At 51.3% G+C, this 14,786-nt stretch overlaps 1 protein-coding gene across 6 annotated transcripts; it reads left to right on the top strand.

The window, feature by feature from the left end:
- The first annotated feature begins 4,270 nt into the window (after window positions 1–4,270).
- On the top strand, window positions 4,271–13,054 carry UQCRC1 (ubiquinol-cytochrome c reductase core protein 1). Of its 6 annotated transcripts, none has more exons than XM_060022413.1 (13): window positions 4,271–4,520; window positions 4,769–4,932; window positions 6,485–6,571; window positions 7,677–7,806; window positions 7,998–8,196; window positions 8,778–8,857; window positions 10,429–10,544; window positions 10,783–10,926; window positions 11,067–11,227; window positions 11,350–11,435; window positions 11,911–11,999; window positions 12,346–12,421; window positions 12,862–13,054. In XM_060022413.1, the coding sequence occupies exons 1-13, from the start codon at window positions 4,286–4,288 to the stop codon at window positions 12,924–12,926; spliced, it is 1,632 nt and encodes a 543-aa protein (XP_059878396.1). In that variant the 5' UTR covers window positions 4,271–4,285; the 3' UTR covers window positions 12,927–13,054. The 6 variants fall into 6 exon arrangements, with proteins under 6 accessions (XP_059878396.1, XP_059878395.1, XP_059878398.1 ...); XM_060022412.1 differs by having other exon boundaries at window positions 4,271–4,538; XM_060022415.1 differs by having other exon boundaries at window positions 4,445–4,538; window positions 4,792–4,932.
- Window positions 13,055–14,786: the final 1,732 nt, after the last annotated feature.

Genomic DNA, 14,786 nt, shown 5'->3' with positions numbered 1-14,786 from the left:
TTTTCAAAAAATGGTGCTGAGAAAACTGAATATCCACATGCAAAAGAATGAAGTTGGACCCTTACCTTACATCATATACAAAATTAAGTAAAATGGATCAAAGATTTAAATTTAAAAGTTAAAACTATAAAACTTTTAGAAGAAAACATAGATGGAAATCTTCATAATCTTGGAGAAGGCAATGATTTCTTAAGTATGACATTAAAAGAACAGGTAACAAAAGAAAAAATAGATAAATTGTACTTCATCAAAATAAAAAATTTGTGCATCATAGAACACTATTAAGAGAGTAAAAAGACAGCTCACAAAATGGAAGAAAATATTTGCAAATCATATATCTAAGGAGGGACTAATATCCAGAATACCTAAAGAATTCCTACAACTCAACAACAAAAAAACAAACAAATTCAAAAATGGGCAAAGGACTTGAATAGACATTGTCTAAACAAGATATACAAATGGCCAATAACCACATGAAAATATGCTTAACATCACTAGTCATTATGGAAATACAAATCAAAACCACGAGATATCATGTCACCCCCATTAGGATGGCTATTGGAGAATAACAAATATTGGTGGGAATGTAGAGAAATTAGAACACTTTTGCATTGCTGGCAGGAATGTAAAATGGTACAGCCACTACAGAAAACTGCTTGGTGGTTCCTCAAAAAGCTAAAAATATAATTACCATATGATCCAGCAATTCCCCTCCTAGGTAAATACCAAAATAATTGAAAGCAGCATCTCAAACAGATGCTTGTATGCCAGTGAGTGTTCATTGTAGCATTATTCACAATAGCCAAAAGGTAGAAACAGCCCATGTCCACCAACAGATAAATAGATAAACATCATGCTAAGTGAAATAAACCAACGATAAAAGGACAATGTTGAAAGATAAACTGAGGCATGTTTAAAAATTTTAAGTTATTTGAGCAAAAATTGATTCAAATCAGGCACATCCAATCTAGCAGGTAGAAAAGAACTCCAAGGTTCTGAACAAAAATGAAAGATTTTGGGCTTCCCTGGTGGCTCAGTGGTTGAGAGTCCGCCTGCCGATGCAGGGGACACAGGTTCGTGCCCCGGTCCGGGAAGATCCCACATGCCGCGGAGCGGCTAGGCCCGTGAGCCACGGCCGCTGAGCCTGCATGTCCAGAGCCCGTGCTCCACAACGGGAGAGGCCACAGCAGTGAGAGGCCCGCGTACCGCAAAAAAAAAAAAAAAAAAAAGAAAGAAAGATTTTGATAGGCAAAAGGGAGTGGGAACAAGGATACTATAGTAGGCAAAAAAAGCAGGTTGGTTATTGCAAAGTTACTTTCCTTTAGGGGATGTCACAGTATAACAGGCAGATGACCTGATCAAATAGTGTTGATCAGGAGACTCCTGATAGACTGGTTTAAGATTCCATTTCTGGGAGAGCCCAACTAAAATTAAGACTTGGTTTGGTGGCATGGGGCTTAGCATAAGCGACTCTATTTTGGGCCTTTTATTTTTTTAACAACAAAACTCTATGATCCCAGTTATATGAGGTACCTAGAACAGTCAAGTTCATAGAGACAGAAAGTAGAATAGAGGTTGTCAGAGATTTGAGGAAGGGGGAAATGGCGAGTTATTGCTTAATGGATATAGAATTTCTGTTTGAGATGAGGAAAAAGTTTTGAAAGTAGACTAGATAGTGATAATGGTTGCACAACTTTTTTTTTTTTTTTTGGCTGCACTATGAGGCTTGCGGGATCTTAGTTCCCTGGCCAGGGATTGAACCCGGGCTCCAGCAGTGAAAGTGCTGAGTCCTAACCACTGGACTGCCAGGGAATTCCCTGCACGACATTTTGAATGTAATTAATACCACCAAACTGTATAATGTTAAGATGTAATAATGGTTAAGGTGCTAAATGTCATGTATATGTTAGCACAATTTAAAAACTAAAATTAAAATAAAAGAAAAAATATCTAGAAGAATAAGCTGAAGTGTATATCAAATATTGAGTGAGGAGAGTAAGGTGAGTGCCAGAGCCCTCTCAGGCAGCCCGCATGGACCTGCTTTTACAGTTTTGAGACTCTCTGGGGGGAATAAACGGAGTCTCAGAGATGGATAGAGAAATGAGGCCTGGTCAAGAATTGTTACAAAATTCAGTTTGCAATTTAGGGGGAAAAAGGGTATTTTGGTCTCACCTCACCCCATAGGCCAAGTAAATTCCAGAAGATCAATGAGTCATCAAAGACTCTTGCCAAATCATTGCAATGACCACTGCTTGTACTTGACCTTTTAGCAGCATTTCCTTTTTGACCAATCTCTTGAAACATATCCGTCCCTGGGCATCTACCACATCACACTTCCTGGTTGTCTCATTGTCCTTCCCTTCTCACCCCAGGGTAGCAGTGGGGTGGGGAAAGGGGGGGGGTTAGGTAACTGGATTAGAAATTATTGGATTTGCTAAAAGATTGGGTGTGGATTTTGAGAGAGAAGAGTCAAGGATGACGCCTAGATTTCTAGCCTGAGCAATTTGGTTAACGGAAGTGTCATTTACTGAGATGAAGACAATTATGGGAGGAACAGGTTTGGGAGGAAAAGTAAAGAGTTCAAGTTCAGCATATTTTTTCCCCCCACCCCGGCCGTGCTGCACAGCATGCAGTATCTTAGTTCCCCAACCAGGGATCGAACCCGCGCCCCCTGCAGTTGAAGTGCGGAGTGCAAACCACTGGACCGCCAGGGAAGTCCCAGCTTTAGCATGTTTAATTGAGATGTACAGGGAGGTAGGACAAGAACAGGAGAGCATGGGAAACTAAAGGTGGAGAAGGGATGAGGCTCTAAGGAGGAAAAAGTGGCCAATCACTTTAAACAAGACCGAGCACTGGCCATTAGATTTAGCAACATGGAGCTCATTGGTTACCTTTACAGGTGTGGTTTTGGAGGAATGAATTGGGGATGGTATTGGAGTGGGTTTGGGAAAGAGTGGGAGGAGAGGAATTGGAGGCAGTGAGCTCTTTGGGGGAGCTCTGCTAGAAGGAAGGTGCACAATGCGCTGGTCACTGGAAGAGGTTGTGTCACAGGCAAGAGGAGTCTAAGGAGACATGACAACAAAATGGAATGTGGTATCCTGGATAGGATCCTAGAACGAAAAAGGATATTAGGTAAAAACTAAAACTAAGGGAATCTGAATAAACTATGGACTTCAGTTAATAATAACATGTCAATATTGGTTCATTAATTGTAACAAATGTATCACAATAAGGTAAGCTATTAATAGGAATAACTGTGCATGCCTGTACGTGGGCAGGGATATATGGGAAATTCTGTACCATCTGCTCAACTCTTCTGTAAATATAAGACGGTTCTAAAAACTAGTTTTTAAAAAACTAATTAGGAGATTCTATTTCACTTTATTTTTTCATGTCAAGATCATAACATAATTTTAGTTCACAAAATATTTATCAGTGCACACTTAAGCATCTTCTGTCTGATTTTTATAAAAGAAAGTTTTGAGTGATATTTTGTAAGATCACAGAAAACCTCATATACCTGTAAAAGGAAGTACAGTTCAGAAATATGCTATTATTTCAAAAGCAACAAACATTTTTTGTAAAAAATTTATTTTTATTTTACTTTTTTATTTTTGGCTGAGACCCGCGGCTTGCAGGATCTTAGTTCCCCAACTAGGAATTGAAACCGGGCCACTGCAGTGAAAGCGCAGAGTCCTAACCACTGGACCGCCAAGGAATTCCCTAAAAATTTTCAATTATGTATTAAAATAATACAGAAGTGTAAAAATGGTAGCCTCTTTTCCCTTCCCCTGAATTCATTTTCTGTAAGTCACCTGAATGAGAGTTTAGAGTGAGTTCCTCTGGATTTTTTTCTATGTAGCCTATTAGAAAAAGCACTTCGTTTTGTTTTGTGTGTGTTTTGTTTTCCAAACAAGGAATCCTTTTCACAAATTAGTCTCTAAAACTGTTCCTTTTTTCTTAGCAATATATTGCTAAATTCTTTCCACGTCAACCGTCTGAACTTTCTCCATTCCTTTAAAGAGAAAACCGTGACTTTCAGCAGCAGCCTCGTAGTCCCAGGTTCCACCCTGGTGGTTTAGCCCTGGGGTTGCGATTGGCAAACATGCTGTGGCTGCGCTCCCCGCCCGCCCGGCCGCTCTGAGCACTCAGTGCAGTCGAGGCGCCCACTGTTCGCGAGAAACATCGCGCACTCTGCCCCCCACGCCACCACCACGGGTGAAGAGGGAAGATGGACTGGATCCAGAACAGACCCGCGCAAGACGATGACTAGCCAGATAGATTAATGCGCACTGTTACCCAGGGACGCGAAGACAAGCACCAACGACCAGCAGAGAATGAATATCCGCGGCGGCGTCCGCCAGGGAGCAGCCGAGCGCCAAGTCTGCGGTACTGCGCCTGCGCCTCGCGCGCCGCTGCGTCCACTCTACGCATGCGTGGCGCGGCCCAGAATCCACTGGAGCCAGAAGATGGCGGCTTCCGCGGTTTGCCGGGCGGCCAGCGCCGGGACGCGAGTGCTGGTGCGCAGCCGCCGCTCGGTGAGGTGTCAGCGAGAGCGCAGAGCTATGAGGAGCGGGTCTTTGGAACGCAGACAGGGAGCGGGCTGTTAGCGGTGGCAGGTCGAGAATGGGGAGGTAGCGGGGTCAGGGCCATGGGAAGGTCACGGCCGAGGGCACGCATGGGAGTCTCGCGGCTGGCCTGGGGGCGGGGATGGGGATCCCACCGCAGGCCTGAGAGCTAAGGAGCGATCCTCCAATCTAATCCTCAGTCCTGGTCGCCCCTTTCCAGCAGCCGGCCCTGCTGAGGTCGCCTGTCTTGCGGGGCATCGCCACCTACGCCCAGGCCCTGCAGAGCGTGCCGGAGACGCAGGTCAGCCAGCTGGACAACGGGCTGCGAGTGGCCTCGGAGCAGTCCTCCCAGCCTACCTGCACGGTGAGTGGGTCCGGTGTCGGGAGTGCACCTCAATATTGGGCATGGTCTCCTTTCCCAAGTCGGGGTGTGACCTTGGGCTCAAGTGCTCTGTGGTTTGGATCAGACTCCTCCCAGCCACCTCAGGATTGACCCTCCTACCCCAATCCCTACCCTAGCCACGCCTTGACTTCTTGGGGGCAATCCTCACCGTACCCAACACTTACTTAGCGTGTGATGCTTGCCAATCAGGAGGCCAAGTCTTTTTTCAGCTTTTTCTTCAGCAGCCCATATGAGAGAAGTGATCCTTCAATGAGGAAAATGGGGTTCAGAGACATTAGGTGACTGCCAGCCTCACGGCCCAAAGTCATAATCCCTTGCCTAGACTGGAAATGTACTGCAGAAGAAATCAACTAGAAAATTCCCGTTAAATGGATAATTTTCCTCAAAATTCACTCAAAGATAGAAATCTTGGCTAGATAAACAGAGAAGATTCTCAAGAAGCGAACCGTCTCCTCCCCACCCCAAACTTCAAGTGCTTTTATTGGTAAATTCTTTCAGTTTTCCAGGAACAAATAATGTCCTGTGATATAAGTTGTTACTGAACACAACAAAAGGTGATGGGCAGCTTCCTTATTACATGGCACCTGTATAAGCCTACCCACAGCCTGTTAAGAAACCTTGGTGGAGAATGCTGTATTTCGTGGACCCTAAGATGCTCTAGATTGTAAGGAGCATCACTGTGCTCTAGGGGCAGGAAAAGAATGCTGCCAGTTATAATCAAAGGATACCATGGATTGTAAAATGTATCTTTCGAAGATGTTAGATGTGTAATAGATGTTCATGTAAAGAATTTATGACGTATGGTACGTGTATCAACATCTCTTAGGAAAGTAAATGTGAACATTTTAAGTCAGCTATGAAACAAATAGTAAATTAAAAGATTAGGTCTATGTCACCATGGGGGTGAGTAGTGTGGTTTGTGTTTCACAGCACACCAGGAGGCTATTAAGAAAATTATAAGATTCTCTCGTTGGGTGCCAAGGAGACACTTGGCAGTGTTAGGTGTCGAGTTCTGTTTAAAACTTTTTTTAAAGTGTGAACGAAGGCTACTTATGATAAAATGTTCAGTGTTTAAGCCAATAGCCTCTCCTTTAATGGCGAAAGGACACAATCACCAGAACAAAGGCAGGGTATAATTTTTAGGAAGGAGAAAAGAACTTGTTTTCAAATGATTAGTTGCTTGCCTAGAAGAAACAAAGAATCAACTGAAAAGTGAGGTTGAATTTAAGAATTTCCTGTGGTGATGGGACAGGTGAACATGCCTGGTTTGAAGCTTCCCTGCGAGTCTCGATAACCAGTCAGGAAATAGAGCAGGGAGGAAAGGTGATGCAGTGTGACTGCAGTCATTCAGCTGGTGCCCTGTGCCTCTAAGCACAGGGGTCCTGCTGAGAAGCTTTTCCCCAGCGTGGGACTGTGAGCCCCTGTCTGGGGCTTGTGCTGAGTCATGCAGGGTGGGGTGTAAGGGGGGCTGAGGTGGTTTGTTTGTTACCTTTGTTGGTGGTTTCTTGTCCAGGTGGGGGTGTGGATTGATGCTGGCAGCCGTTATGAGACTGAGAAGAACAACGGGGCAGGCTACTTTGTGGAGCATCTGGCTTTCAAGGTGAGGCTCCTGAAGTCCTGCATCTCCCCTGGGCTTAGGGCTTCCTGCTGTCCCTTCTGAGGATGCAGGTCAGAAAAGCCAGCCTCCTCAATTATGGGTTTTAGCAGGGTAGCGGGGGAAGAGATCTCTGGATGGCTTTTCTGGGAGGAGTCACATGGACTTGGCCTCTTCTGAGTGAGCGCCTATCTGGTGAACCCCTGCACAAGGCCCCCAGAGCCAGAAAAACCCCAGGGAGCCATAGGAGCCCTGCTCTTCACCAGAGGCCAGGCCTGTGTTGTGTGCATGCACGGATATAGAATTGTGGATGTACACGTGCATTGTAACAAACCCACAGATTTAGTTTTTGTAAAACGCTGTGCATCTCTTGTTTATAGAAGTGAGTAGGAGCTTTCTTGAGGATGGGAACAGCTCCTAAGCCACCTCGTGTTCACATGGAGTGGAGACTGAGTTCTTAAATGAATGAAAAAAATGGAGAAGATACGGGACAGGTGGTGTTGTGGAGCAGGAATGGGCAGCTAGCCAGGTCCAGCATCACAGTTATGTGTGTCAGTCTCAACACATTGATACGAGTGTGTGTCATTGGACAGCAGCACTGCCATACACACGCACACATACGTACACACACACTGGACTAAGGTTGAGTCCTACAGAGGCCATAGCACACACACAGAGTCGTATAAATGGTATGAGGGAGAGTGGGTAGTGGTAGCATCACCTGAGCACAGGTGTGAGCTTACCTGACCATGACTGTTAGTAAGAGGAGAGGGAGTGCTGGTAAGATCAGGCTGGTATGGGAGCTCTCAGTCAAATGCTATACCCCCTCTTGGTATGGGAGCTCTGGATTTCAGGTAACACTTGCTTTGTCCATGCCCTTCTTTCCTGGCCCCTGGATGTCTTCATTCTCTTGGTCCTCGATGCTGTGGCGTTGATTGGCTTAAGGCCTGCTAAGCACTTGGTGAGCACAGCCTCTGGGCTGTATAACCCCAGAGTCTTTGCTGAGGGAGATATCTGTGGACCAGTGGTCCTGCTGGGACTTTAGCCTGTGAGGATGGGGTCCTGGGCTCCCATGTGGCTCCTGATTTGTCCTGTTGATGTGTGGTTCCAGGGAACAAAGAATCGACCTGGCATTGCCTTGGAGAAGGAGGTAGAGAGCATGGGGGCCCATCTTAATGCCTACAGCACCCGGGAACATACGGCTTACTACATCAAGGCACTGTCTAAGGACCTGCCAAAAGGTACGCTGGAGGATGGGACCGGGACACCAGTAGGACTCCAGGAGTGCAGAGGACAGGCACTCAGGAGCCCCTGGCCTGGCCGAAGAATGGGGTTACCCTTAGAGTATGGCCTTGCAACAAAGCAACCAGTGGTGTCAGGCTTGGGGTTTTGTCCTGTTACTGGTCACCAAACCTGTCCTTCTTGCATCCAGCTGTGGAGCTCCTGGCCGACATTGTGCAGAACTGCAGCCTAGAAGACTCCCAGGTTGAGAAGGAGCGTGATGTGATCCTGCAGGAGCTGCAGGAGAATGATGCATCTATGCGGGACGTGGTCTTTGACTACCTGCATGCCACGGCATTCCAGGGCACACCTCTAGCCCAGGCCGTGGAGGGGTCCAATGAGAACGTCAGGTGAGTGTTGGCTGGTCTGGGGTGGAATTCGTCCCCTCATTCTGGCATGGCCAGGCCATGTCCACATGAGTTTGTTTTTAGTTGATCTGCTGTCTGTGCTGTTTATTTTCCTAATTCACACAACTGGAGACATTTTTTATGTTGCCACATGGTCCCTGTGAGTCTTTTTTAACACCTGTGTGGTTTTCACTTGAATTTCGGGCTTTGCTTTAGGGTACGTTTCCATGCGTGTCCTGCCAGCCTGAGGGAGGGTGCTCTGGGTATCCCTCCACATGGCTTCTTGTCCTCTGGTGGGATGAGCTCTGCTGTTGCCCCTCAAGAGCCCCCACCGTCAGTTCTCACCCTCCTCAGAGGGGACTACAAGCCTGTCCTGAGGTGGGATGTGAGGGGGGCCCAATGAGGGCTGCCCTCTGGGCCCCAGAGTGGTGGGTGGCAGAAATGGGGCAAGGACCAATTGATGTGTGGGGTCCTGCTTTCCAGAGAAGCCATGTCTCCTGGTCTGTCTCCTCAGCCCCGTTTTGTGTGACCCAGATCATTCTGGTTTGGGAGCGGTGTTGACCAATTGGCTGTATGTCTTGCAGGAAGCTGTCTCGGGCAGACCTGACTGAGTACCTCAGCCGGCATTACAAGGCCTCTCGAATGGTTTTAGCAGCAGCTGGAGGTGAGCGATGGGCTCGTTGAAGCCCTGTGGTAATAGGGGGGTGGGCTGTGGCCTTGGTTACCAGGGCCAAGTCTCCTGGTTCTGACCATAGGGATCTTCCACTCCTGGGGACACTGTTCCCACCCTGTCCTTGAGGGGAGTGACTTCTCTTCCATGCTTTTAGAGGTGGGGTGGGATTCTTCTCTGCCACCACCACTGAAACTGGCCGCCCAGGGATGCTACTCCGCTCTTCAGTACAGGCCTCAGTTGGGCTGTTGGCCTCTCCAGGCCTCAGGGTTTTCTCAGTCCCACCTGGTCGTAGGAGATCCAGGTTGTAGGCTGGTGGGAGATTCAAGCCCTCAGGCCTGTTTCTCTTGGCCTTGTCAGTGGGCAAACCAGACATTGCATGACAGGTGGGAAGTGCCTTGAAAGGAAAGCATACAGTGGTTGGGGGACTTTAATGGGGGACTCAGTTAGAGGGTAGGGAGGTGGTTTGTTTGTTTGTTTGAATTGGGAGGTGCTTTTGAAGCATGTGTCATTTGAACAGAGGCTGAAAGAGAGGTGGGATTTAATTCAGTGGGGAGTGGGAGGTCTGTGCAGAGGGGAAGAGCAGTGTCACGGGCTGGTGTGTTTTGAGGCTTGCTCTGCTGCCATGTAGGGGCCAGAGCGGAAGTGGGCAGGCGCAGGGAGTGCTTGCTGCAGGTGCCTGGTGGGGGACGGTAGGAGCTGGGAGAGAAGTGCGGGGACTCAGGGTGGCTTTTTAGGTAGACACCTGACAGAGGAGGGGATGTGGCGGGGAGGGGACGGGAGCAGGGCCAGGGTGCTTTCCCAGCTTAGGTCGTGACAGCTGACTGGGCAAGAAAAATTGATAGGAAGAACATGATTGGTGGCCTTGGGGCCAGTGAACCTCGGGACCAAGAGCAGTCTGAGCTACTGACACATCAGACTTCGTTGAGTCCAACAGGATCTGAGCTCAGGGAAGGAAAGAATAAAAGGCAGAGGCACCTAGAAGGCTGTACCTGGGGGAGGCTGCTTACTACCACAGCGCCCACTGGTCAAGGCGCTATGGCAGCAAAGGCCTCCTCTTGTAGAGGTGAGGTCCAGGAGGGGTCCTGAGGCGTGAGTTTGTAACGTTACTGGTAAACGTCCCCAGCTCTCAGGGGACCCCGGAGCTAGTCACAGCCCTGCATAGCACCTCTTTGTGCCCTCTCACCTGCCAGCCCCCATAGGATCTGCTTGAGGAAGGGCCAGAGGGAGAAGGCAGGGCAGGTGGCCTTATGCCCAGGGAGTACCAGTCTTGTCCTTGGTGCTGGTGGGAATGTGTTACATAGGAACCCATTTTTAAGCTCAGCGTGCTGCTGCTTCCCTGTGGCTGAGGTGATGGAAGCTGTTTGACCCTGAGGTGCCTGCCCTGCCCATGAGATAGGGTGTGTCTGTGAAGGGTCCTCTTTCCTCACCTTGTCCTGATGTCATGTCTTCCTTTTGGTGTTTCCCACCAAGGCAGGACATGGGGTCCTCTGCTTGTGTGTGATCTCCCCTACCCTGTGCCTTGGGCCCTGGCTGGCCAGTAACTCTGCTGTCTGTCTTGGCAGGGGTGGAGCACCGGCAGCTGCTAGACCTCGCCCAGAAGCATTTCTGCAGCCTCTCTGGGACATACACTGAAGACGCTGTGCCCACTCTCACTCCCTGCCGCTTCACTGGCAGCGAGGTGGGCTGCTTGGTGGGCGGGGGTAGTGTCCTCAGCCGGGACCTCTTGGGGGCACCCTCACGTGCATGGCTATCTTCATGACTCCGGAGATGCCTCGAGTTGGCCAGGTGTCCTGTGGCTGCTGCCTCACAGGCACACGTGTTCACACTTGGATGCACACTCTCCACCCACACTTGGCACCTTTGCTGGTCGCCTGGGAAATCTGGCTGTCCCTCAGCTTTGCCATGTACTGTTTCAGATCCGCCACCGTGATGATGCCCTGCCTTTGGCCCATGTGGCCATTGCAGTGGAGGGGCCTGGCTGGGCCAACCCGGACAATGTGGCCCTCCAGGTGGCCAATGCCATCATTGGCCACTATGACTGCACTTACGGTGGTGGCGCGGTGAGTGCCAGGGGTGGGCATGGGATGGGACCTTGTCTTCAGGGAAGAGAGGGAGCTGGGCTGTGGACGCTTGTACTGTGGGGTTTGGGGTGTGGACTGCAGACAGGGGGGTGGGTGCTGACCACCCTCATCCCTGGTAGCACTTGTCCAGCCCACTGGCTGCAGTTGCTGCAACCAAGAAGCTGTGCCAGAGTTTCCAGACCTTCAACATCTGCTATGCGGAGACGGGGTTGCTGGGCGCACACTTCGTCTGCGACCACATGAGCATCGACGACATGATGTTCTTTCTACAGGGCCAGTGGTGAGTGGCGGCCTAGCGCTGCCAGGGAGGTGGGGAGGGAATAGGGCCCTTTGAGCAGGACCGTGGGAGGCTCAGAGACAGCACCGTCTCTCAGGATGAATCCCACCCCACCCCTGCTCTAGGATGCGCCTTTGCACCAGTGCCACAGAGAGCGAGGTGGTCCGGGGCAAAAACATTCTCAGAAATGCTCTGGTGTCTCATCTGATCGGTGAGTCCTGCAGCCCTGTGGCAAGGGGTAGAGTGCAGTGACAGTCCCAGTGTTCCTAACCAAGATTGGAAACGAAAACTTCGAAGGTCACACCATACCCCACCACCACCCCTCTCACAGGGGCCTGGGGTTTTAGGTACAGGTGTGGGTAGGCTAGACCAACAGCCCATGGATACAGTGACAGGTGGTTGTACAAGTGAGGGTTGTGGTCTAGGTCAGACCAAGGTCCAGGTCAGCCCAGAACGCTGGAGGTTCTGTGTGTACCGTGAAGCACTTCGGCAGCCTCTCTGGGACATATGCCGAGGACGCTGCGCCCACTCTCACTCCGTGCCGCTTCACCGGCAGCGAGGTGGGCTGCTTGGTGGGTGGGGGTAGTGCTCTCAGCCGTGGCTTCTTGGGGGCACCCTCGCATGCATGGCTTGGACCCACGTGGATTGGACCATGTGGACCTGTAAACTTCCCCCAACCCTTGCAGGCACCACTCCTGTTTGTGAGGACATTGGACGTAGTCTTCTGACGTATGGCCGCCGCATCCCCCTGGCTGAGTGGGAAAGCCGGATTGCGGTAACAAGGGCCCCTGGGAGAGGTTCTGGAGTCTTGGCCTGGCAGACTCCCAGAGGGTGGAGAGTTGAGGCAGTGCAGACTGCTCCTGTAGGCAACCCTGGTGTCCTAGGCAGCGTCACCTGCCTCGGTGGTGTAATTGGAGGGCAGGGCAGAGGCACTGATGGCTGTAGGGATGGGTGGGGCCTGAGGAAGTCTACAGCAGGGAGAGCCCTGCTGCATTTCCCCTTTTGGTTGAGGGGCAGCTCCATGGTACGTGTGGAAGATCTTGGTCGTCTGGATAATGTTGACTGGCAGAGGCGGTCCCCAGGTGCCTGTCACTCAGTGTGCCCTCTGCTTCATCCTGCAGGAGGTGGATGCCAGTATCTTGCGTGAGGTCTGCTCCAAGTACTTCTATGACCAGTGTCCAGCAGTGGCTGGATTGGGTGAGTGGCCTAGAAAGTCTGCTCTTTGTCCTTCGCAGTCTGTTGTCTTGGCCTCCCCTCTGCCTCTGCTCCCCCATCCCCCAGCTTTCACGGGGAGTAGCATGTTGAGGCCCCTGAGAGGCTCTGCCCAATAGCCTGGCTGCCAGGGAGTTCCTGCTCAGAAAACCTGTCCTAGCAGCTCCCTGACTCCCTGCCAAGGTGCCTCCATCAGTACCCCACACCTGCCAGGTAATGGACACCTCCATGTGTGGGGTGGAGCTCCAAAGGCCAGAGCATGAAGGGACAGGCTCAGCACCCCCTGGAGGAATGTTCTCTTCCCTCTTTCCACCCCAAGCCTGTCTTGTGCTGCTCTGGGCAGCTTTGGATGGGGTGCGGCGCAGGGCCAGGTGTCCCTGTACAGGCCAGGTACCTCACCCTGACGCCCCACCCTATCCCCACAGGGCCCATTGAACAGCTTCCAGATTATAACCGGATCCGTAGCGGCATGTTCTGGCTGCGCTTCTAGGCAGGAAACCTGTGCAGGCAAAAGGGCGGGGCCAGGATCTGTGGTCCCCCCAACCACAAACATACCACCGCAGTCCTTCAAACCTGTGCTGCAGATAACCACCAACCAATAAAGTCCTGTGTTGAGAACTGCTGCGTCCCTCTCTTGGCATTGGCATGGGGTCCACTGGGCAGTGGACTGGGGAGCAGGGACTTCCTCCCGGTTCTGCATCTCCTAGATCCTTCTGCCTTCCCACAGGCTGATGTGTCCTTAGCGAGGGGCAAGCGTGGGGCTGCAGCACAGAGGCCGGAAGCCTTTGATGCCTGCAGGGAGCTGAGGCCAGCTGTTTCCACTTAGCCACATGGGCGATGCTCTTAGCCAATCTGTCCCAAGAGTGAGGTGTGGGAGGCCATGGGAACTGCAGGCCCAGACTTTGCCCTGGTAGAGGTCCCAGCCTGGGAACTCAGGGGGCTCAGGTGGGAAGCCCCTTGCTGTGGGTCCTGTGCGGTCTCCCTCCGGTGGACCCTGGTGGACCCTGGTGGACCCTCGTACCCTAGACGGACCAGGAGAGGCCAAGGAATGTCCCTGAGGGAGCCTCCTTCATATGTTTACTCTGGATTCTGGGAGGAGGATAGCCTGGGGCATAGTGTTCCCATTTGGTTTCTAACTGCTGCCTGGACAGGCAAGGCAAGAATCCTTTGCCTTGATTTGCCGCTGACTCAGGCTCCAAGAATATTCCTGAGCTCAGTGGGGCCTGAGCCCCCTCCCTAGACTTGGTCTGTCCCAGGCAAGTCTGAGCTGCTGGCCTGGCAGTCCCCTCCTCATCTCCCTGAGGACCTGGTGGAGCTCTCAACTGTCTAGTCCCCCTGCCACCTTTGGGCTCTGGTCCCCAAGGCAGGTGGGCAGGTGGGCCCCTCTTCCTGTGCCCCCCAACCCTTCCACAGTCAGGTTCCCTGGGATCCCAGTGGGGGAATGGAAGTGTGGGGCCCAATTTTGCTGTGAGGGAGGTGCTGCTGGCACTTGTGGACAGGGCTCTGGGACAGGGTTTCTTGAGAAGATGGCTATTCAGAAGTGCCCCAGCATCCCAGCCTTGCAGTGGCCAAAACAGCCCTCAGTTTGCTCCCACTCCACCCCAGTGCTTTTCCCTTCAGCTCTGTTTGTTGCCACAAGTTGTCAATTAGGAAATATCTGTCAAGTGCTTTCTAGAACCCAAGGCTGGGGGACTCAGGTCATCCTACTTTGTGAACAGCTGGAGAGAAGCTGCTGGACAGTACAGAACCCTGACAGGCCCACCCCTGAATGGTTATAGACACAGCATATCCAGGCTGGGGAACAGCAAGTGCCAAGCGTGTTGTCCCAAGTTTGAGCTCCTGGAGGATGGGGCTTGATTTCTCTGCTAAGGCCAGGCCTGACTCTCAAAGGCTACAGGTGTGCTGGACACAGAGTGCTCGAGCGGGTGACCTGGTCCTAACGGACCTTGCATGCCTAGCCAGGGAATTTGATCTTTACTTTGGAGGCGTGCTGGGGGAGGTGTATTGGAAGTTAACAGGAAGAGAAGTGACTTGCTCAGCTGAGAGTTAGCCTGGGGACTCAGGGTGGGTTTCTGTGCGGTTCTGGTGAGCAGCTCTGTGGCAGAGCAGATACCACAGCTATAGTAAGAGCTGGAGTGGGCTTTAGGGGACGCAAGCAGGGCAGCATCCCCAGCAGGGCTGGGGTACCACAGGGGAGGGGCAGGTTGGAGGAGGATGACCTGCTCAGCTTTGGCCATGGTTCTGAGAAATTTGGAGGTGTTCAAGACAGATGTGTGGGGCTGGAATCCCCAAAAGAGGCCCCAGTTGGAGACATGGTGCCATCCAGCAGAGGTGGTGACCGAAGCCAGAG

The sequence above is a fragment of the Delphinus delphis genome, chromosome 10 (assembly GCF_949987515.2).
Source record: "Delphinus delphis chromosome 10, mDelDel1.2, whole genome shotgun sequence".
NCBI lineage: Eukaryota > Metazoa > Chordata > Mammalia > Artiodactyla > Delphinidae > Delphinus > Delphinus delphis.
The sequence above is the reverse complement of the archived record's forward strand: the minus strand, read 5'-3'. Positions and strand labels throughout refer to the sequence as shown.